The 24,983-nt window shown below is 35.8% G+C and overlaps 1 protein-coding gene and 1 pseudogene across 3 annotated transcripts; both read left to right on the top strand.

The window, feature by feature from the left end:
• Window positions 1–642: 642 nt before the first annotated feature.
• LOC137003423 (GTPase IMAP family member 9-like) lies at window positions 643–3,530 on the top strand (annotated as a pseudogene).
• A 2,587-nt stretch (window positions 3,531–6,117) lies between these two features.
• Window positions 6,118–24,190, top strand: LOC137008594 (GTPase IMAP family member 9-like). Of its 3 annotated transcripts, none has more exons than XM_067370366.1 (7): window positions 6,118–6,228; window positions 6,515–6,594; window positions 9,759–10,368; window positions 16,180–17,531; window positions 17,642–17,743; window positions 18,046–18,111; window positions 22,681–24,190. In XM_067370366.1, exons 3-4 carry the CDS (start codon window positions 9,789–9,791, stop codon window positions 17,082–17,084), a joined length of 1,485 nt encoding a protein of 494 aa, XP_067226467.1. In that variant the 5' UTR covers window positions 6,118–6,228; window positions 6,515–6,594; window positions 9,759–9,788; the 3' UTR covers window positions 17,085–17,531; window positions 17,642–17,743; window positions 18,046–18,111; window positions 22,681–24,190. The 3 variants fall into 3 exon arrangements, with proteins under 3 accessions (XP_067226467.1, XP_067226466.1, XP_067226465.1); XM_067370365.1 differs by having other exon boundaries at window positions 6,123–6,233; window positions 17,642–17,738; XM_067370364.1 differs by having other exon boundaries at window positions 6,123–6,233.
• The last annotated feature ends 793 nt before the right edge of the window (window positions 24,191–24,983 follow it).

Genomic DNA, 24,983 nt, shown 5'->3' with positions numbered 1-24,983 from the left:
GCAAAAGCCGTTTACACAATTAAAATCGATGTGCTCATTTCATGTAGGTCTACATTAAATTATATTACATTAGGAAGGTCTCCACAACTATTAACCTTGAAAAATAAACTAAATCCACGCTTGAAGTGTGAGTTTTCACAATATCTTATGACAATGAATAATTTTCAAGTTCAAAGTGAGTTTCTGAGTAATTGGAGACAAAACCTTTTTCGTACTCCACCCAGATCATAAACCGTTGAAATCGGTTGAGAAATATAAACTTTATTGCTCTTTTTGTCCAGAAAAATCTGGTCCACACTCTATACCAGTTGGTGGCGGAAATGCACCAGTAAGTTGTTTGCCAACCACAAATAAATCCAAGAAGAAGAAGAAGAAATGTTTCCTCCCATCGCATTCACTACATCCCTTTAGGGCTCCGTAGTACTCATCAGCTACAAAAACGCAAGGAGAATTATCTCACGAAATCATATAAATTGGCAGAACTCCGCTATATTTTACATCCAGCCTCCGCAGATTGTACTATAAGGCAAAATGATCCCTATGCCTTTATTTTCTTTTGTTTCCTGCTTCCGGTGATCGCAGCGTTCGCCGAGAGTTTCGCCATTCTGCGCGAGCGGCGCGGATCTGCCCTAAATCTGGATCATGGCTTCCTCAAGCGCCACAACAGAGATAGCAGGTAACTTTCTGCCTGAAAGAATAATTTTAAACTAACTTTGCGAAATAATTGTGCTAACGAAGCACAGATAGGAGTGTGTATTTTCTCCAGAGTCTTCATTCTGTTTTACTTTCGATTTCATCGCGTTCATGTTGTTTACCTCCAAATCTGAAAAGACGAGGCTGAATCCAGCTTCTTATTCGCAGCTTCTTATTGACGCTATCCGGTCCACCTTAAAAGACGCGACGCTTCTGGACAAATTGTAACTGTATTGTCACATTTGTCAAATTCATGGGTCCATAACTTTAAAATTCTAACAGTAAAAATGTCTGAAAATGTGCATGGTGACAGTCGAGTACATTGGGAATAAGGCCCCAGTGCAACTTTTAACGCACCCTCAAAGGTAATTTAATTCACATTCACTTGTATAGCGCTTTTCACTATTAATATTTTAAAAGAAGCTTTACAGCAAATTCATGTTTCTATGTGACAAAAACACAACAGTCTTCTTTTATGAGATGATATCAGAACATACAGTTAAGATATGTAAGATATATAGAAATTGTAGTATTTACTTCTTTTAAGCAAAAAGTAGTGTGCATGCAAAGCAATGATAACATGATCATTTTGTATAATCATCCATGTTTGATGTTCTGGAGTCCTTCATCTGAAGTCTTCATAACAGGCTGGATCCAAGCTGGAGCTGGAGCTGGTATAGTCTCTACCTTGTGATATTTTTTTTATTCAATTGATTCATTAATGCATTCAAATGATGACGTGCAAAAATAATGATGTAATTGTTTTTTATATACCTATGTAATTTTACAGTAATTTTCACAGATATCTCGGTGTTATTTACATTTCAGAATAGTTTTTTTATGAAAATAGACAATAATAGCATAAAATGCGTGAATAAGAGAAAAACTACACGGTCCTTCAAGTTGAGCTGATGACACGTTCAATAAACAAAGAATACTAATTATATTTTATGTGCCTTTATATTTTTGCAGCCTATTTTGCAGCCTGTTATTTGCATTTCAAAATAGTTTATTTTCCTTTAATTCTGAAAATAGACACAAAAAGCAACACAATACCTCAAAAAAGCGTGAAAAAGAGAAAAACCGCACTGTCCCTAAATTGAGCGTGAATAAGAAGCTACAAACGTGGAAGCGTCTCGTCTTTTAAGGTGGACCAGATAGCGTCAATAAGAAGCTGCGAATAAGAAGCTGGATTCAGCCTCGTTCTGAAAAGGACTACTTGTATTTAAGCTTTCCTTCAGCTTTCCTTCATGTTATCATTTCATTTTAAGGGGAGATTATTTTTCAAGGATCATTTAACTAGTCTTTTGATTAAATAACTTTTGATTTTTTAAAATAAAGGAAATAAATAAAAGTGTTTTCTCTTTTTATGTAGGTAGGAGCAGCTTTGTTATTGATCAACCGAATAGTAAGTACAAATGTTTACAAATTTTTTTGACTCAATTCACATTTAATCTATTTTTATTGATGAGCTTGTCTTGTCTCTCTCACTTTTGTTCAGTGAGACTGGTGCTGGTGGGAATGACTGGAGCAGGTAAAAGCTCCTCTGGAAACACAATCCTGGGCAGAAAGGCCTTCAGAGTTGCCAAAAGCCTGGATCTGTTACGAAAGAGTGTGGGAAAGAGTCTGAAGAGGTGGCTGGAAGAGAAATTACAGTGGTAGATACACCTGGGATGTTTGACACAGATATTTCAGAGGAGGATCTTCTGAAGCAGAAGATCAGTAAGTGTATAAACATGACGGCACCTGGACCTCACGCCATCCTCCTGGTCATTAAAGTGGATATGTTCACTGAAGAAGAGAGAAACTCAGTGGAGAAGATCAGAGTCATATTTGGAGAAGAAGCAGATAAACACACAATCATCCTCTTCACTCACGGTGATGAACTGACAGACAGCACTATTGAAGAATTCATCAAAACCAGTGAGGATCTCAATGAAATCCTGAGTCGCTGTGGAGGAAGATATCATGTCTTCAACAATAAAGACACTGAGGATCGTAGTCAAGTTGTGGAGCTCCTGGAGAAAGTAGACGACATGGTGTCTGCTAATGGAGGTGGACATTACACCAGCGACTCTTACCAGGAAGTGGATCTTATGCTGAAAACTAAAGAAGAGGAACTGAAGAAGCTCTATGAGAAGAAACTACAAGAGAAAGAGATGGAACTGGAGTCCAGATATAGTGAAGAAAAGAGGAAACTTCAGGAGAAAATAGATGCACTAACAACATCTGATCGGGAGAAGGAAAAGAAGATCAAAGAGCTGGAACGACTGAATCAGAGGAAAGAGCGTAAAAAGGCTGAATACAAACGATATTATAAAGCAAAATTCAGAGGACAGACAGGAGGCAGAACGGACTTGTACTCATCAGAATATAATAATAAAGATCTTCAAGAAGTTGCTCAACATCAAACATTAGTCACATTCCAGTTATATGTATGTCTATACAGTAAATATAACATTTGTAATATGTATATATGTAACATTTCTATGTCTATGTCTTAAGGTCTATGTAATGCATAGTGTACAATAATTTCAACATTCCTTGTAAATAAGCATTTTTACAGTAAATCTCATGTAATTGGCATGCTTATTTTGTCATTAGTGATTGTGGGAACAGATTATATTTTAATTATGTGAGTAAAGTTCAGCAGTGGGAATCACTAATCAGTTTTATGATTATTGCATATAGCATCTAATACAACACAACTGAACCATATTTTTACAATTGACATTTATTGAACTTTATCCCTGGTCTATCACAGTTTTAAATAAAATGTGTTTCATCAGTAGACCTATTATGTTTTTTAATAAAGATGTTTTTTACATTCTCATTTCAGGAAATAGATGTTTATTTTTAGATGGCCTACTCAAAAATAAAGCAAAATGATTTTTCTTATTAAAAACATGTCTAACCAGTTAGATTACCAACAAAATGCTCAAGAGGAATCACAGTTTTTCAAATCTTATTGAATTTGAAAGAATGCAAGCAAATTTAAGGGGAATCATAAAAGGTGATCTGGGGAATGGTGAAAATAATGAATGGGATTAAAAGAGAATATGTGTATGCAGCAGCAGTGAGAGATAAAGAGAAAGCAGAAATGCTGGCAAAAACCGCGTAAAATTCACTGCTCGGACAATATTAATGAGAACAAAGAGATGTTACGAGAATGAGGAAAATACTAATGCACAACCAAACGTTTAATCTGGACTCTCAGGAAAACTGAGTCATCATCACCATTCAAGTGCTGGTCAAAAGTTTGGAAACATTATATTTTTAATGTTTTTGAAAGAAGTCTCTTATGCTCAGCAAGCCTGCATTTATTTGATCAAAAATATTGATTTTTTATTTGAATATATTTTATAATGTAATTTATTCTTGCAAACAAAGCTCAGCATCACTAAACCACCTTGATGAAATAAAGCTATATTTAAGCTTCAAAATAAAACTATACATGTTCTTATTAACTTGCCTAACAATCGACTGTGCATGGAAGATCATTGCTGTATAAGCTAATCTTGACCCTTAAGTCTTTGATAGCAATTTACCAGTAAAATATAAATATCTAATTAACCAAACATTACATTTCTTTTGTACTTTATTAATTAATGGAAGATAATTTGAGTCAGTTCTTTCATTTTGCTTTTCACATGTTGATCCCCAAATAAGAGACATGGCTGTAGCCTATGCCACACAATCCCAACACACCATCAGGTATGTTTTTTTAAAAGGAACAATTCACATTTGTTGATATTTATAATTAAGCCAGAGACTGACAAGAACATATCTAAAGACCTAAGTGCTGCATCTGTTTCTTTGTCACTTCTCAAAAACTGCTTACAATCTACAGATCCACACTCCAGTCCGGTAGGTGGCGGTAAAGCTCTAAGTTGGTTGCTAACCCACAGTCAAATCAAAGGAAGAAGAAGCTTCGCTGACTTTTCCTCTCCAAGGCCTTTCGTCGTTTTACTCATAGACATCATATATGTCTATGGTACGGTGTTCATATTAGGACTTCCTCACACATCAGTCATACAACGAAAAGGCTTCAGTCATCGGACAAAACGGCATCGCGCCTCAGACTGAAAGGCTTCAGGTCTCAGGAAAAACAACGTCAGGTGTCAGGTCTCATACAATTAGGCATCGAACTAAACAGCCTCAGACCAAAAGGCTTCAGACGAAACGGCCTCAGACTAAAAGGCATCAAACTCAAAGGCATCAGACGAAACGGACTTAGAAAGAAGCGAATTGTATTGCCCCGCCTCAATGTGATGTCACGTGCACGCAGTTTTCAGTTAAATATTACACTGAGTTGTATAAAACATATCCCACTGAGATTATTTTGTAAATTTGTATTATTCACTAGTTTTATTTGCATGTAGGCTATAAAAAGTTAGCAAAATAACACATTGCAACTAGCTTGCATTGCGAACACATACAAAAATTAACCATGGTTAAAAGTGTGTTAACTATGATTTTTTTTTTTTTTTTTGGATTGATAGGCTATTTGTATAACAATAATTTTACTACAAATACCTTATACTATAGTATAGCAAAACCATGGTTAATTTGTGGTTACCATGGTTAACTACAATAACCATTTTGTTTTATTTGTAGTAAAACCATGGTTCATTTTTATAAGAGAGGTAAAAAAGATATATATTTTGAGCTATTTGAATGCGTAGTTATAAGTTAAGCTGCTTTGTGTACGTAGGTTACCAAGGAAACGGCTTTATTTCTGCTGTTCCAGCGGCACCTACTGTCAGAGAATCGATTAGGCAAGGCGATTTTATTTATTTAGCACATTTCATACACAATGGTAATTCAAAGTGCTTTACATAAAAAGGAAACAAATACATAAAAATAAAAATGGAATGCATAAAAGATTACAATAAAAACAGAATACCACTATCTGGTTGGAAGAGTCACATTTACATTTTCATTCAGCCCGTTGCTGTTTTTCTGCAGACCAATGTGAAAATCGGCATGTTCTTTTCTGTTCTTTTCTTTTCTTATTCACATGAATACCATCAACAGATAGATTCTACATAATTAACATGCACACATACACACCTTAAATTAATTTGGGAATAGTAACAGTAAAGAAAAAGACAACTGAAGGACGACATATGAGGGGATAAAAGCCAACAGAAAGTTAGGCTATACAAAAAAAAAAAAAAAAAAAAAAAAATGATGCCTTTTAGTCTGATGCCTTTTCGTCTGAAGCCTTTTGGTCTGAGGCTGTTTAGTTCGATGCCTAATTGTACGAGACCTGACACCTGACGTCGTTTTTCCTGAGACCTGAAGCCTTTAAGTCTGAGGCGCGATGCCGTTTTGTCCGATGACTGAAGCCTTTTAGTCTGAGGCATGACGCCTTTTCGTTGTATGACTGAGGTGTGAGGAAGTCCTAATATGAACACCGTACTATGGTTTTACTGACAAGGAAGGAAACGGAGGCCGTTCGTACAGCACGACGAATCTAATCTCATTTCTAAAACGAAGTATTAAAGCATTATCTCAAAGGATTTCTTTTCTGTAAGGTAAATTATAATACCCTGTAATTCTTCTTTTGACTTGTGTAGGCCTAATGGTAATTCGTGATATTTGCTATAGTTTTTAAGCGCTTGTTTTACTGATGATAGTTGTGACACTGAATATTTTTTCTTCTCTTATTCTCATGAAGATCCAGCTATTTTTACATATGTACGTTCACGTTAAAGTAAAAAATCGAGGAATATTTTGAGAGGGTGGGATGTGGTTTTAATGTTCTAGCGCTTCTTTTATTGTGAATATGTATTCCTGTCTCATCGTGAAAATAAAGGTTTGGGACATGCTAGCCTTCTAATATGCTGAGAAAACCGGGAAGTCATCCAAGACGGCCATTAGAGGACATCTGTAACGGTATGTTTACATTAACTGATTTTCATCAAGCTGTATGAATCTGGTTGCTGATTCAGAAAGTTCTGTTCTCATAAGTTATTTATCTGGTTCAGATATTCGTTTACGTGTGGATTATATACTGAATGAATAATATTTATATGAACTGAAACTCTTATATGGCAGAAAAACATGATTCTAATAGGATGCACACACATTTGGACTGACTATCAAAACGATCGAGGATAGACACAGACACTGATATGGATTCATGCATCCCATTTTGAAAGTTGCATTTAAAATCCATATATTGGGTATGAATGGGCATGGTGCTTCTTAAGGCCCTGATATACTTCAAGCGAAATCAAAGAATGAACTGATGGGTTGTTATTTCAAACAAAATCAGGCCAAAACGAACTTCGATTGGAGTCTGTTTTGGGAGTTTTTAACCGCCTGCCAAACCCAACTTTACAGAAAAGTTTGCTTCGACTGGTAAATTAAAATGAATTAATAAAATGAAATAACTTGGTAAGGACAATAATGAAATTATTTAAATCACACCATATTGTTAAAAAAAATAATACAATAAAAAATAAAAGTGCTAGTTATTATTAAAGGCACAGTATGAAAATTTTTCACAGTTTGAGGTCGCCTATTCAAAACAAAAGCATCGCTTAATGACGTCAAGATTGAGCTCGGAATCATGGGAGATGTCGTCTTCACGTTTACAACTGGTGGAAAAGAATCAGGGTAGGAATGGGCAGAAATAATGCTCATAGATTAGATTATTAACGTTACTGTAGTATGAAGCAGAGCAGGGTTGAGTGATTTTGGTGTTGAACAAGGCTGCTGGAGCGATTGATAATGAGTTATAAAAATGTAAGAATGTGTTAGCGGCTTTGTGTGTGCACAACTTATAGATCAGTGGTGCGCGCTCTCAGTGTGAGCACAAAACTTTTTTTATTTCATTTGTATAGCACTTTTCACAGAACATATTGTTTCAAAGCAGCTTTACAGAGAATGCATGTCAACATTACAATTTGAAGTAATGTGTTATCAGAGGTGACTGAGTGCAAATTATGTAATTTCAAAATGTAATCACGCAGTTAGATAACAATGTATTAATTTTATGTGATGTACTCTCTAGTCACCTCGGGACGGGTGTCCTGAGATAAAACAGAAGAGCAAATGGAGAATAATTAGCGTAGTTGCTGTTCATAACATTAACCAAAGATGATCATGTGCAATTGATCTGATATAACTGGAGTACTTCCCTTTAGTTAAAATTTCTGAACACAATGTGTGTTTTGTTACTGTAATAATATTGAATAGATACCAAACACATGAGATGCCAGAATGTCACTATGGTTACCATGGTGTCAATCATAGCAGTTTTGGGAGCGAGTCGTGTTTCGTGCACACACAGTTTAGGGAACTCACTCCTGAAACTTTACTGTTTGCACGTGGCCATTAACAACTACAACAGATAACATCAAACAGCATAATAGAACAAAATAATTTAAAACAAGAGCCAGTGTAAAATATTTTACATTGTATCGACATTTCAGCAGAGTGCCTGGCATTTTCAGTTGGCCAAAAATGCTTTGGTGGACACATGATCTTAGCGAAAGAGTTAATTTCCTTGGTGAACTAACAAGCTATGGACACTGAATGGTTTTTCTGAGGTAAATGCTATGTGACTTTGTTTACGAGCTGTTTTATTGACGTCTTTGCGCCATTGAAACACTATCTGAGTGATTACATGAGATATGATGCATTTCAGTAAGTTTATTATAACTTTCAACTAGGGCTGGGCGTTATGATGCTATTATCGTATATATCGACGATGTCTCACAAGTATTGCGATGTTGATGATAAAAGTCAGTTACAAGACAATAATTAGACAAAAAATGACAAATATAGTTCACATATTTTTAAACCATCCTTCAAGCGCAAGATAATACATGCAGCAGCCTCACACGCACAACATTATTCCAGCACTGCTTGACATCGCAGCCTGTTCATTATCAAAATAAGATGAAAAATAAAATAGCCTACACAAATAATATTTTTTTTATTGACTCCTTTTTCCAAATGCAGCAATTTATTTTGTTGTAAGAGGCTTAAGGACACAAAACTACGGAAGAGGATTAGGGCCAAGCAATAATAAAAAAAATAAAACCATCTAGAGATTAAAGTTGTTAAATTTCGAGAAAAAACTCGAAAAAAGTCGAAATAAAACGTTGAGAAAAAACTCGTTAAATTTCGAGAAAAGTTGAGATAAAATGTTGTGAATAAAGTCATTAACTTATGAGAAAAAAGTCGTTAAATTACGAGAACAAATGCGTTAAATCTCAAAATTTTACGACATTTTTCTCATAATTTAATGAATTTGTTCTCGTAATTAAACAACTTTTTTCTCGTAATTTAACAAGTTTATTCTCAACATTTTATTTCGACTTTTTTCTTGAAATTAAACAACTTTAATCTCGAGATGGTTTTATTTTTTTATTATTACTTGGCCCTAATCCTCTTCTGTACAAAGGAGCACTAAAAACAAGAGAGAGGGGAAAAAATAACCCTTTCATTTGTGGTCATGCAGAACAAACAAATTTGTTTTTAATCCCTGATTTCAGACAAATAACAAATACATTATAGCTTGAATACAAGTTTAAAAATGGCTGCACATTATAATTAAGGAAATTTAATTTATCGTCATGATGTGTCTAAAAAGAAAGAAACATAGGACCTTATGAAAACAATAGGCATGACATGTGACATTTGACATATTGAATGCATTTTTGCAATTCAACAAGTAGAAGCTTAATTATGTCATAAAAAAAGTATTATAATGTTAGTATAAAAAATTCTTTATGGGTAATTTATATGTAAGTAGCATACAAATTGATTAATTTTAATCTTTAATAATATAATGATGTACCAGCTGTGGTTCCCTGTATAGTTTACAGCATTAGTTGAGAGATTTTTTTTTTCTTTGAGGAAGTTGAGGCAAATGTTTTCTTGCCAGAGTGCACCAAAAGAATTTGTTTACATGTTAAAATTACAATTTTCTAATGGGGGAGGATAATCCCACACCCCCCTACAACTATTTAGTTTATCACCTTTTTCCACCTCTTAGGATTGTGTTAGCAGACCTGCAAACTCATGTGTTCATTTTTGTCTTGCAGCACTTTTTAGCTTTCGGCCACGTATTGAAAATGGCAGAAATGATAGCAGGTCTGCATTTGGTGCTACTGGGAAGAACAGGAATTGGGAAAAGTGCATCAGGAAACACAATCTTGGGACGAGAAGCTTTCCTATCAAAGAAAAGCTCTACTTCTGTCACACTATCTGTTGCTGTTGAATCTGGGACTGTCTGTGGACGATGGGTCACTGTTTATGACACACCAGGATTATTTAACACAGAGCTCAGTGATTATGAGATTCAGAAGATTTATGCATTTGTTCTTCAGAGATGTGAATCTGGTCCCTGTGTGTTTCTGCTGGTCATCAAAGCTGACAGATTCACTGAAAAAGAGAAACAAACAGTGGAAAAGATCGAGAAGCTGCTGGGAGAAAAACGCCTGAAGAAAACCTGGATTCTGTTCACCAGAGGAGACGAACTGGAGGATGAAAACATGACTATAGATGAATTCATTAATGTGTCTGAACCACTGAAGAAACTCGTTCAGAAATATGATCAGAGATACCACGTGTTCAACAACAAGACAAAAAAACCCAGTGACCAAGCTAGACTGCTGCTTGTAAACATAATCCAGAGATCTTTGGGGTTAAAGGGTGAGTATTATGAACTATCATGAAAATCATGAACTAAAATGTCCCTGAAACTTTTGGTTGAATAGTGGATCATATTGAAGATGAATATGATCTGATTTTTTTTTTTTATTATTACTGAACATCAATTTTGAGTTTCATATATAACTAGACAGCTACAAGGCCGCATTTACACTGCAAGTCTTAATGCACAGATCCGATCTTTTGACCATATCCGATTTTTTTTGGACGACGTGCTTACATTTCTTTTAAAAGTGACCTGTATCGGATATCTCCTTTTACACTGTACTTGGTGAAACGTACCAAAAATAGCCTATATGACATCACAAATCAATTTCAATGGTACACTGAGCTTAATTTATTGACATGAATTCATATAGAAACCCTTTTAATGCAATAGTTACATCCCTACATAAAAAATAATGCAAATTCTTCACGACAGTATACGTTCGCGGCTCCGCTGGAAGCGTGCGAGTTGAATAATGGGTACGGATAGACAGGCACGTGCACACACAGACAAAAAAGGGGCTGGAGCACCTGCCCTTTTTCCTCCTCGAGAGGAAGTGCCCTTTTTTCTGGGATGCTTTTTTTTTTAATAAATGAATATATATTCCTGTTTGCGCACAGCTTCCCTGTCAAACAAATATATTTACTGAATAAAACAAATTAAAAAAATACGATATCAGGTCGGCTTTGTCGAGTTCAGATGCCCTCACTCCGCGACGCGCCATTCATGCCCGCGCCCCGCCCCCCGCCCCCCGCCCCGCCCCACCTCGCGTTTGCTGCTGGCTGAAAACAATTCAACAACTATTCCCGCGAAAAAGCAACTGCTGTCTGCGATGAGAAGCAAAAAAGAAAAAAAGCATCACGTGCATTTCTTTCAGGTAGGCTAGCCTATGTTCACAAACCTGAAAGTTTTGGCTATTTAAGGATTATTTATACATTTAACGCTGCAATAATAGTTTGACCATCATCAACACATCTGCCTAATTTGATACTAATTAAATTTGTCATATTAAAATTTTTAATTATTTTACTGTGCTATGCATTACGTTTTGAACCATGGTAAAGATATCAGTTGGGCTGTCAATACCAGAAGAGGAGCTTTCCATGGATGCGCATTATTAGACAGTTTTCTAAAGATGCATGATTAAAACTATTTAAAAATCATAATACAGCATTAGCTACATAATGTTATTCTTAAATCTACGCTTACACAGGAGAATACATCAATAAAAGTTTAAACCCTCGCTCTGTCTTTGCTTGATGTCCACATATTCTTGTTGAAGAAATTACAGTGGCTGTAGCATTTCTGTCACAAAGAAGTGGGTGAATATTATTATATAACTAATAATATATTTTTAATCATGGTTGGCTTTGATAGTGGATTTGATCGTGCTGTGCTGTCTAACAACAAAAATCAGCAGGCATTTGTTATAATATATAATGTATTAGTAACAGTTTAGGAAAAAAAAAATTCTTGATGTGTGCAGATTAGCTTGTATTGGTTAATTTAGAAGAAATCTACAGATGCAAACAGTAGTAGGCTTAAAACAAACTCCATCTAAATGTGTAGGGTTAGGGTTAAAAGTTTTCTTTCCATTAGAGTAAAAGACATGGCAAAAATGGACCACGATCTTAAAATTGTCCACTTCATGAAAGAAGTATTCCAATAACATCAAAAAATTAAAACAATGTATTGATTTGTGCAAAATAAACAAATTATTAGTGAAACTATGTCCCTCTCCTTGGTGCAGTCATTTATTCTAAATATATATATAGCTACTTGAAAATAGTTGGTGTTGACTTCTCTTGTGATAAACCTAGTGAATACTAAAGAAGACATCGTAGAAATCTGTGGAGTATAAAACAATTGCGTGAGTGTAAGGGAAGTCAAAGTTGTTTTAATATATTTAAGGGTTCATTATTTTATAAATAAATAATTTTGAGAAGTGCCCTTTTTTTTCACTTGAGCCCCTGCCCCCAAAAATGTCACTGCGGTCAAGCCAGCCGCCACCCAGAAATGAGCGGTCAATCTAGCCGCCCCTATATTTCGCGGTCCGCGCATACACTTGGTATTACGGTAAGACTGTCTGTGAACCGATCTGAACGTGATTTCACATTCATTCATTTATTCAGTCAGTCAGTCAGTCAGTCAGTCAATAAAAATAACTAAAAAAAAATATTTCACAGCTCAATTTCACCTGAAAATGATAGTAAACCTCAAAGCCTGACATTGTATGCTGCTGAATTCCAAAATTAAAGCCCTCCAACACTCATACGCTGTTTTGTCCATACATTGTGAAACTGAATACATTTCACAGACCTATTTTACCTCGTGTGGAGAGGACACCTTATCACAGTGTTAACGGCACCGTTTCAGCAGGATATTCTGATGTTGGATTCCGAAATAAGAGCCCCCCAAAACTCATGTTTGTGCTGTTTTGTTCATATTTTCAGAAATTCATAAAAAGTAAAATCCTAGTTTCCACAGACTAATTTCACCTCAGCTGGAGAGGACACCTTGTCACAGTGTCAACTGCACCGTTTCAAGACATTCTGATGTTGCATTCCAAAATAAGAGCCCCCCAAAACTCATGTTTCTGCTGTTTTGCTCAAATTTTCAGAAATTCATAAAAAATAAAATCCTAGTTTCCACAGACTAATTTCACCTCAGCTGGAGAGGACACATTCTCACAGTGTCGACTGCACAGTTTCAGGACATTCTGATGTGCCATTCCAAAATAAGAGCCCCCCAAAACTCATGTTTCTGCTGTTTTGCTCATATTTTCAGAAATTCATAAAAAATAAAATCCTAGTTTCCACAGACTAATTTCACCTCAGGTGGAGAGGACACATTCTCACAGTGTCAACTGCACCGTTTCAAGACATTCTGATGTTGCATTCCAAAATAAGAGCCCCCCAAAACTCATGTTTCTGCTGTTTTGCTCATATTTTCAGAAATTCATAAAAATTAAAATCCTAGTTTCCACAGACCAATTTCACCTCAGCTGGAGAGGACACATTCTCATAGTGTCAACTGCACCGTTTCAAGACATTCTGATGTTGCATTACAAAATAAGAGCCCCCCAAAATCTCATATATACACTTTGTCTATACATTCAGAAAATCATTTAAAAGAAAAGTCCTAGTTTCCACAGAACAATTTAATGTCAGATGGGGTGTACACCTTATCACAGTGTCAAATACACCGTTACAGTACATTCTGACGTTGTATTCCAAACTGTGTATGAAGTTTGGGGGGCTCTAATTTTGGAATACAACATCAGAATGTCCTGAAACGATGTAGGTGACACTATGAGAAGGTGTATTCTCCATCTTAGGTGAATTTGTTTTGTGGGAACTAGGACTTTTCTTTTTATGATTTTCTGAATGTATAGACAAAATAGCACATAGATATGAAGTTTGGGGGGCTTTTATTTTAGAATAAAACATCAGAATGTCCTAAAACGGTGTAGTTGACACTATGAGCAGGTGTACTGTGCATCTGAGGTGAATTTGGTTTGTGGAAACTAGAACTTTTATTTTTATGATTTTCTAAATGTATAGTCAAAACAGCTGACATGAGTTTTGGGGGGGCTCTTATTTTGGAATACAACATCAGAATGTCTTGAAACTGTGTAGTTGACACCGTAACAATGTGTACTGTCCATCTGAGGTGAATTTGGTTTGTGGAAACTAGGACTTTTATTTTTATGATTTTCTGAATGTATAGACAAAACAGCGCATAGATATGAAGTTTGGGGGGCTTTTATTTTGGGACACAACATCAGAATGTCCTGAAACGATGTAGGTGACACTATGAGAAGGTGTATTCTCCATCTTAGGTGAATTTGTTTTGTGGAAACTAGGACTTTTATTTTTATGATTTTCTGAACGTATAGTCAAAACAGCGCATAGATATGAAGTTTGGGGGGCTCTTATTTTGTAATGCAACATCAGAATGTCTTGAAACGGTGCAGTTGACACTGTGAGAATGTGTCCTCTCCAGCTGAGTTGAAATTAGTCTGTGGAAACTAGGATTTTATTTTTTATGAATTTCTGAAAATTTGAGCAAAACAGCAGAAACATGAGTTTTGGGGGGGGGGGGGGGCTCTTATTTTGGAATGCAACATCAGAATGTCCTGAAACGGTGCAGTTGACACTATGAGAATGTGTCCTCTCCAGCTGAGTTGAAATTGGTCTGTGGAAACTAGGATTTTATTTTTTATGAATTTCTGAAAATTTGAGCAAAACAGCAGAAACATGAGTTTTGGGGGGGGGGCTCTTATTTTGGAATGCAACATCAGAATGTCCTGAAACGGTGCAGTTGACACTATGAGAATGTGTCCTCTCCAGCTGAGTTGAAATTGGTCTGTGGAAACTAGGATTTTATTTTTTATGAATTTCTGAAAATATGAAAATATGAGCAAAACAGCAGAAACATGACTTTTTTTTTGGGGGGGGGGGGGGGGGATCTTATTTTGGAATGCAACATCAGAATGTCTTGAAACGGTGCAGTTGACACTGTGAGAATTTGTCCTCTCCACCTGAGGTGAAATTAGTCTGTGGAAACTAGGATTTTATTTTTAAGAATTTCTGAAAATATGAACAAAACAGCACAAACATGAGTTTTGGGGGGCTCTTATTTCGGAATCCAACATCAGAATATCCTGCTGAAACGGTGCCGTTAACACTGTGATAAGGTGTCCTCTCCACACGAGGTAAAATAGGTCTGTGAAATGTATTCAGTTTCACAATGTATGGACAAAACAGCGTATGAGTGTTGGAGGGCTTTAATTTTGGAATTCAGCAGCATACAATGTCAGGCTTTGAGGTTTACTATCATTTTCAGGTGAAATTGAGCTGTGAAATATATTTTTTTTTAGTTATTTTTATTGACTGACTGACTGACTGAATAAATGAATGAATGTGAAATCACGTTCAGATCGGTTCACAGACGGTCTTACCGTAATACCAAGTGTATGCGCGGACCGCGAAATATAGGGGCGGCTAGATTGACCGCTCATTTCTGGGTGGCGGCTGGCTTGACCGCAGTAAAATGTCTGTGCACGTCCCTGCGGATAGATATTCACAGTTTCATGGGCTCGAATCCGCCAGCCTATACTAGTTTTTTTTTTTTTTTTGTCATTAAAACCAATGCGTTCACCAGTGATTGTATATCAAGGGCAGGCACAAGTCTGTGTGCTTTTTATTGTGTGCTTTCAATGGAATGAATAAGTAGAGTCTCCACAACGGGACTGAAGCGCGCGTCTGTGCACGAGCCGTCGTCACTGACAACAAGCAACAAGCACAACAAGCAGTGTGATTTCAAGAGCAACACATTTCAACGTCAGATCGCCTTTTATTTAACACAAACAAATGAAATTAATAATCTACCAGTCAACTAGAGATGCTCCGTTTGTTATAGGTATGTCTGTACCGCAAAATGTAAAAAAAAAAACCCTCACTTTTCAATGACGCAGGAGTCGCATTTACGGGGGGAATATCCGATCTGTCCGCTTACACTGCAGGCGCAAACGCCCGTATCCGATTCATATCTGATTTATAACCACATATGAATGAGGCCTGAAACCGATCTGTGAAAATCGGAATCCATGCGCTTTTTTCCTGCTTACACGGTCGTGACTCATATCGATCTGTGCCACATGGAAGGAAAAAATCATTGGGTCACTTGAACCGTGCAGTGTAAATGGGGCCCACACAAACATGCAGTTAATTGAACATCATGTGTTTGCATATTAATGTTTATTCACTTAATAAAGTTTCTTTTCTTTTTTTGTCCTGAACCAGACACTGACGCAAGTCCCTCATCCAGACGGATTGTTCTTCTGGGTAAAAGTGGAGTTGGGAAGAGTGCAGCTGGAAACATGATACTGGGACAGAAAGTGTTTGACTCTGTGATGAGTGTGAATTCAGTAACCAGAAAATGTTCAGAAGCTCACACGACTGTTTCAGGCAGATCTGTGTCTGTAGTTGATACTCCTGGATTCTTTGACACACAGATGAAACCTGAAGAGTTAATGACAGAGATAGCGAGAAGTGTTTATATATCCAGTCCTGGACCTCACGCTTTTCTCATTGTGTTTCCTGTGAATAACCGATTCACTGATCAGGAGCAGCAGATTCTTCAGATGATTGAGATGTTGTTTGGTCAGGAGGTGTTAAAATACTCCATCATTCTCTTCACTCATGGAGATCTGCTAGAAGAACAGACAGTAGAGAAACTCATTAAGGAGAACAGTGCATTAAGATATCTAGTTGATCAGTGTGGAGGCAGATTTCACGTCTTCAACAATAGAGATAAGAATAACAGAGATCAGGTGAATGATCTACTGCAGAAGATTGACACAATGATAGAGCAGAATGGAGGAGGACACTACAGTAATCAGATGTTTGAAGATGCTCAGAGATTCAGACAAGAGGAAGAAGAGATGAGACAGAGAGAGGAAGAGGAGAGAAAACTACAAGAGAAGAAACAAATACAAGAGGAGATTGAGAGAGTGAGAAAAGAGACAGAGGAGGAAGTTAGAGTAGAGATGGAAAAATGGAAAAAACAAGAAGAAAAAAAAGAGTTTGAGAGAAAGATGAAGGCAGAGAGAATCAGAGCAGAGTATGAAGCTGAAGAAAGATTTAGAGCACAGAGAAAGAGAGAGGAAGAAAGGAGAAAACAAAATGAGACTTGTGTCTGTAGTTGATACACCTTTGTTTTTTTTTTACACTTCCATTAAAACCTGATGAGTTAATGACAGGTTTTTTTCACTGCTGGTCTGCATGCTTTTCTCACTGAGACAAAAGACCATAGCGGAGGTCGAATCAAGCAGTGCAGTTCTGCATCATTTAGCTTTCAGTGGAGCTGATGGTGCAGTACAGACACACTGGAGACAGAGATGATCAGGACAGAAAAGGGCAAAACTAAGACCAGGTGAGATTGCGAAAGGACACACAGGAGAGAGAGGATTGAGAGATTGAAGAAATGACATAGCAGTAAGAGAGCGTTTACACGTTTTGTTAAACGGCTGATATCGGCTCATCACTGCTGTGCTTCAGCTGAAGAACAGTATAAGACACTGTCATCCACCAGAACAGCTGGAAATGAACATCTGCATCCGGCTGATGTAAGGCTCTGAATCAGAGGCAGTCAGGTATATAAATGTAGATTATTTATATTAAACGGTGATTAATAATCAGGATTTTTATATTTGTTGCATAAAGCCAGTTGGATCATCTTTTACTGTCACTTGTGTCCCCACAGAGCAGAACCTGCACATCTTTTAATCCATCTCTATCAGCACTATTCAACACTTCAGCACATCTAAACACTGTTTATCATTGTTTCAGGCTGCATGATGGTGAGGTGAGCTTTCCTTCACAATTATGATTTTCTGCTATTGTTAGGGTATTATCAATGTTTCATTCTTAACATCAAGCAAACTTTTACCAGAAGTCTTCTTTTAGAAGTCTATTTTACCTTCTGTTATTTAACTCTTGTCATTTACTCCTTTTACTGTTAATTATGATCTCTGTCATTGTGCTAATTTTATAATTAAATATCTAATTCATTTGCTGTTAAAGCATAAAAAGAACATTTAATGCTACTCATTTGCTTTAGTAAATACTGCTTGATTATTTCTAAAATCAATGTAATTTATTTTCCAGTTGAATTCAGATACTTAGAAGGTGTGAGAGAAAAGCAGCAACATGCGGCTCAAGCTGAAATTAGATGTAAGTTATTTATTTAACTTTATGATCTACTTAAAGGGTTAGTTCATTCAAAAATGAAAATAATGTCATTAATTACTCACCCTCATGTCGTTCCACACCTGTAAGATCTTCATTCATCTTCAGAACACAAATTAAGATATTTTTGATGAAATCCGAGAGGTTTTTTTTATTCCACTTCCACTTGAATTACTGTCATTCAAGATCCAGAAAGGTACTAAATACATTTTTAAAATAGTTCATGTGAGTACAGTGGTTCAACCTTAATTTTATGAAGTGACGAGAATACTTTTTGTGCACAAAAACAAAAATAACAACTTTTATCAAGAATATCTTCTCTTCTGTGTAATTCTCATACACTGTTTAAGTTCAGCGCTTCCAGGTTCTACTTCCATGTTTTTTTTTTTTGTTTTTTTTTTGAGAATGCAATACACACACACACACACTTATCTTCATAAATCTAATTTTGACTGATAGTTTTTTTTTTTTGTTTGTTTTTTTGACCCAATTGAAAAATTTCACTATCTGCTCAAAAGCACTTTTTAAATTCATGATTAATATTGCATTGCATAATGTGTGCTCATACAAACTGACAACCACAAGTGAATTGCATTCAATTATACTATAAAATAATTTTTTGGTTTGCAATTTTAAGTTGGCAATATTTACATACTATGATTAACCTCACAGTTGAATCGTTTATATTATATTAAATTAAGAAACCCTTAGACAACAGTAAGAACATTGAGTTTACATGTGATTCATTTAAAAAACTTAATTTATTATTCCAATATCCAAATATGATACTAAATCCCACAGGAAAAAAAGGGTTTCTGTTTGTGACGTGCTTTTGATCATTGCACATAAACAACACAAGCTTTAGCTGAATAAAGGTTAGCCAATACAAACATATTAATAGAAATCGGTTGACAATGAATAGACGGGACCAATAAGAGCAAAACATATCAAGTATTCAAGAATAAGTAGAAGTTACATATAACGTGGGGTTTTGTTAACTAAAGCGTCCGTCATTTAATGAATCTTAAAACACGGATGGATAATTCAAAATGCTTTCTGATATTTTGAAAGAAAAAAAACACAAGCAAGAACAAATTTTAAACCTAGCACGTCAATCTTCATTTTACAATGATCTTCCCTCTCTCTGTTTATGAGAGAGAGCTCATGTAGCACTGAGACAACGGTACTTTTAAATGCATAAGTAACTAATGTGCTAGTTTTCATAGAAAATAAGCAGGCTATGGAACATAATTAGTTACTTTAGTTAGTATTAACACAATGACGCGACACATGTAGGCTACGTTTCTCAACACTGAGAATAAATAAACGCCTGTTTCTCCAGACTCGCGCTTGTCGTCAGTCACACATAACAGCATTTTCATAATCACTAAGCCATATAGCGATTTCAATTTTATTTAGATTTGTTGTTCAACATTACTTGAGCATTTTATACCTGTTTGCAGTCTCTTTTTAATGATAGGCATTAAGCATTTGTCAATCATCCCGTTGCTGTTTGGGGAAATGAACCCAGTGCTCAGATTGGTCGAACTTTTTTCATTTGCTGGATTTGAGTACTTTGTGTGCACAGAGCCAGGTTTTTGCTTAGTTTAGAGTGACAAATTGTACCAGCGTACTTTGAGGTCAAAATGCATAGCCGCTACACAAAATGCGTACATGTTGGCGTCAACTATTTTAACAATGTCTTCAGTAACTTTCTGGACCTTGAAAGTGTTGATTATATTGCTGTCTATGAATGAGTCACATACCTCTTGGATTTCATCAAAAATATCTTAATTTGTGTTCTGAAGATGAACGAAGGTCTTGCGGGTGAAGAACGACATGAGGATGAGTAATTAATGACAGAAATGTAATTTTTGGGTGAACTAACCCTTTAAGAAAGACGCTCTTAAACAGTTTTAGGAATTCTTCAAAATTTCTTATACACCATGTTCCAAATTATTATGCAAATTATATCTTTCTCTGATTTTCATAATTAGTCAATGAAAATGACAGTCAGTATAGTTTTCTAGTCATCAACCATTAGGGTATAATTTTAATTTTATTGAACAAACTTCCTAATGATAACCGTATTTATTTCAAAAATAAAAACTGAAAATGCACTATTCCAAATTATTGTGAACGAGTTAAAACATTTTATAGGTTGTAAAGAATTGAAAACGGGCATTTGCTGAATTTGCAGCATTAAGGCCTACACACACCGGGACGAATATTGCGCACGATTATTGCCGACGTTTAGCGCCTCGTGACTAAACAAAGGGCGCCAATGTGTGTGCACCGACGCGAAAAATGTCAGGCGTAAAAGCTTAATTTGAAATCAATTCGGGTTAGTTTTTTTGGTTTGATGCACTGCATTAAAAACTGGCCGACTAATGAGAGTGGCACTTTTGTTCACGTGCCTGGAGATACTGAAGTTACAGTAAAACACGACTTGGTGGCGCTCAAGCACAAAACGGTCTTGCCGAGCACACATTGATACCAAGACGACAAAGAGAAAGTAGGTAGATGAGGAAGACCCCTACGAACTTCCCTGCATCTCAAACTGCTCCCTAGCTTCCTAGGTCATGAATCAGTATACCGTGTAAATGAATGTGGCCGACTCCCTGATCACTGCCCTGACTAGTGAACTAGGGAGCTGATTGAGATGCACGCTATGGGTGCTCTGCCACTTATTGGCCACACCAATAGATGTGTATTATTTCTGTATTTTTACTGTTTGTTTTTTTTTTTCTTTTACATTCAAGAAATATAGTTGAGAATGTCCATTTCATCAATGTTTATTTGCACTACCGTTCACTTGCACTACTGTCATTGTGACTTATTTGCACTACCGTTTCTGACTACCATCTCTCATATATATGCCATTTTATATCTGCATTTTTATCTTCTTTAACTTTATTAATATCATAAATATGTTTATTTGCACTACCGTTCAGCACAAGCGTCACATACTGTCAGGGAGTGAATTTGCACGTTCACTCTGCACATCGCCAGTGAAAATCATTTGGGTATGAACACAAAAAACGTCTCAACGCTGGCAATAAACGTGTGCGATATTCGTCCCTGTGTGTACAGGCCTTTAGGTGGTCATATTTACTGAAATCAAATCTGTTTCAATCAAAAACATCCTAACAGGGCAAGTTACATCTTAACATAGGACCCCTTCTTTGAAATCACCTTCACAATTCTTGCATCCATTGAACCTGAGTTTTTGGAGAGTTTCTGCTTGAATTTGTTTGCAAGATGTCAGAATAGCCTCCCAGAGCTGCTGTTTTGATGCGAACTGCCTCCCACCCTCAGATCTTTTGCTTGAGGATGTCCCAAAGGGTCTCAATAGGGTTGAGGTCAGGGGAGGATGGTGGCCACACCATGAGTTTCTCATCTTTTATGCCCATAGCAGTCAAAGACACAGAGGTATTCTTTGCAGCATGAGATGGTGCATTGTCATGCATGAAGATGATTTTGCTACGGAAGGCACGGTTCTTCTTTTTGTACCATGGAAGAAAGTGGTCAGTCAGAAACTCTACATACATTGCTGAGGTCATTTTCACACCTTCAGGGATCCTAAAGGGGCCTACCATCTCTCTCCCCATGGTTTTGGCCCAAAACATGACTCTGCCACCTCCTTGTTGACGTCGCAGCCTTGTTGGGACATGGTGGCCATCCACCAACCATCTACTACTCCATCCATCTGGTCCATCCAGGGTTGCATGACACTCATCAGTAAACAAGACTGTTTGAAAATGAGTCATTAATGTATATCTGACCCCACTGCAACCATTTCCGCTTGTGAGCATTGGTTAGGGGTGGCCGAATAGTAGGTTTATGCACAACTTCAAGCCTCTGGAGGATCCTACATCTTGAGGTTCACAGGACTCCAGATGCACCAGCAGCTTCATATATCTGTTTGCTGCTTTGTAATGGCATTTTCGCAGCTGCTCTCATAATCCGATGAATTTGTTTGGCAGAAACCTTCCTCACTCTGCCTTTATCTGCACGAACCCGTCTGTGCTCTGAATCGGCCACAAATCTCTTCACAGTACGATGATCGCGCTTAAGATTTTGTGAAATATCTAATGTTTTCATACCTTGTCCAAGGCACTGCACTATTTGATGCTTTTCGGCAGCAGAGAGATCCTTTTTCTTTCCCATATTGCTTGAAACCTTTGGCCTGCTTAATAATGTGGAACGTCCTTCTTAAGTACTTTTCCTTTAATTGGGCTCATCTGGCAAACTAATTATCACAGGTGTCTGAGATTCATTTCAATGATCCAAAGAGCCCTGAGACACAATACCATCCATGAGTTTAATTTAAAAACAAAAAAAGTCATGTTTATGATGCTTACATCCAATTTGCATAATAATTTGGAACATGGTGTAGTTAAAGCAACATAAATACTGTTTTTATTGAATAAAGTGAGATTTTAATGAATGATCTGATGGCCACAAGCCTATAATTGCATGCTTAATATTTATATGTTAATACTATCACCAAAATTGTGTTATTAACAACATATTCAACTCATTTTGTTTTAGGGACTTGACACAGTGAGATCTTCAAGAGAAATCATGAACTTTGTCTTCATGGGAGTGTTTAGCAGTTTGTCAACAAGAAAGTATTGTTCAGGATATATTGTGAGGGTTGTTGTATTCTGTTACTAAGCAGTCATTCCATTCACTTAAATGTTTGTTAAATAATTGTCTGAATTGTTTGTTTTTTCCTGTTAATTGTTGTTCCTGGATTCAGTTCTGCATATCCTCATTGCTCTCGTTTTCTCTGTAGTTTGTGCTCTTATAGTCCTACTCTTAGTCTGATCTTTTGACTGTTATATTTTGGATACCAAATCCAGCCCGTAGGAGAAAATATCATTTAACCTTTTAATTAAATTATTGCACATTTACAGAAAAACACTTATTTTTTTTATCGTCTTATACCTGTTTTTTGAAAATGCTTCTTATGTTCACAAGCAAAACCTTTGACTGATTATTTACAGTTTTATGTAATTTACTCCCATAAATTGTGCAAAGCATTATGGAGCGTAGGAAAAAGGTGGATAGCTCACAAACTACACAAGATAGATGAGAACAGCACAAAAGCAGTAATGCATGATAACCTTGCTTTCTGTCAAAACCACTTCATTTGTTATAGTTCGTTTGTGAATTTGGTTCTTTATTTGTGAATTTATTATGTTATTAGATTTTACATTGAGAAATACATTTATGGATTACAATACATTAAGATCTCTTAGTTAATTTACAAATGTAGAAAAAAAGATTAGTTACAAAGGTTAAATGGTGCGTAGTTGGTGTGTTGGACCCATACCTGGAATTGCTTAGTGCTATGGCAAAATGTTTCGACATAATCATTAACAGGATGCGAATATTTGATATCAATTAAATTTTCAATAGGTAAAATGTTAATTCTTGATATCAGGAATGGAACTTTTACTAGTATCAATGGCTTTTTAATATCAGGAATTGCATTTGCACTAGTGTATTGATATCAAAAATGATTTTTACTAGTTAGAAATGTATTTCTGATTTGTGAAACTGAAATTTCAACTAGTAAGAAATCATTTCTTGATATCAACAATTGAACTTGAATGACAACCATATGGTGATATGTTTTTTTTTTTGTTTTTTTATAAACTAGCAAGAAAAACATTTACAGATATCAAGAATTACAATTTTTACTAGTTGAAACTGACATAATTGTTTATTATAAAGAATTCATGTTTTTACTAGTGGAAATGTCATTCCTCATCAAAAATAGCCATTGCTACTTGTAAAAATCAAATTTTTGATATCAAGAAGTATAGCATTTTAACTTGTGAAAGTTGAATTGTTAATATTGACCTCTTGTGAATGAAAAGTCAAAACAGCGTACTATATTAGTTCTCACAAATCTCTTAAGTCCGAGCAGTTGATATTTGTTAGTATTTTGCGGTGTTAAAATATGTTATTTAATGTTTAATGTATAAATGTTGTTTCCTCCTCATCCGGTTACAATGTTACACCTCCAGGTGGCGCTCCATAATTACCTACAAATCAGGAGAAACTAAGCACTCTCCACTGCTTTGTGTGGTTATATATATATATATATATATATATATATATATATAATATTATTTATTATTATTATTTATTATTATTAATTATTATATATAATATATAAATAATAATAATAATAAATATATATATATATATATATATATATAATATATATATATATTTTTTTTTTTTTTTTTTTACTTTTGTTATCGAACCTCTATCTTTTTAGTAAAAAAATGCTGGGTTAAATATGGACAAACCCAGGGATTCAACCAATATATTAATATAGTAAAAGGCATGTTTTTGCACACATAGGGGCAAATTTGTGGGGTATTTTTAGCTGAAATTCTAACTGACCAGAGACTTATATTACATCTTGTGAAAGAGGGCATAATAGGTGCCCTTTAACCCAACCTGCTGGGTTTGTCCATATTTTACCCAATTTGGGTTGTTTTTAACCCAGCATTTTTTAGAGTGTAACTTGTATAAAAATCAGACTTGTCATATTATTTCTATATGTACCAAAACAGCATAAATGAAACCGTGTTGACATTAAATTGTAATCCAGTGCACACACTGCCATTTCCAACCAGTGTTTTTATTATTATTTATATGCATAAAATATGTGGATTGAAACATAGGTACGCTGTTATGATGCTCATTTCAGTATATACTAAATACTGTATTATTAATGTAACAATATTATTGCTCCTAGTGCTTCATAAATGAAGAAATATGAAAAACCTTTTCCTGTACTTTGAATATGTGGGACCTCATTTATAAAATGT

This window comes from Chanodichthys erythropterus, chromosome 3, assembly GCF_024489055.1.
Source record: "Chanodichthys erythropterus isolate Z2021 chromosome 3, ASM2448905v1, whole genome shotgun sequence".
Classification (NCBI taxonomy): Eukaryota; Metazoa; Chordata; class Actinopteri; order Cypriniformes; family Xenocyprididae; genus Chanodichthys; species Chanodichthys erythropterus.
Note: the sequence above shows the minus strand (reverse complement) of the source record. Positions and strands in the feature narration are given on the sequence as shown.

Bases quoted from the DNA above. Each gene is read 5' to 3' on its own strand.
- LOC137008594 (XM_067370366.1), top strand. From the start codon at position 9,789: ATGGCAGAAATGATAGCAGGTCTGCATTTGGTGCTACTGGGAAGAACA. The intron at 10,369-16,179 runs GTGAGTATTATG...GTCCTGAACCAG, and splicing joins GAGATCTTTGGGGTTAAAGG to ACACTGACGCAAGTCCCTCA.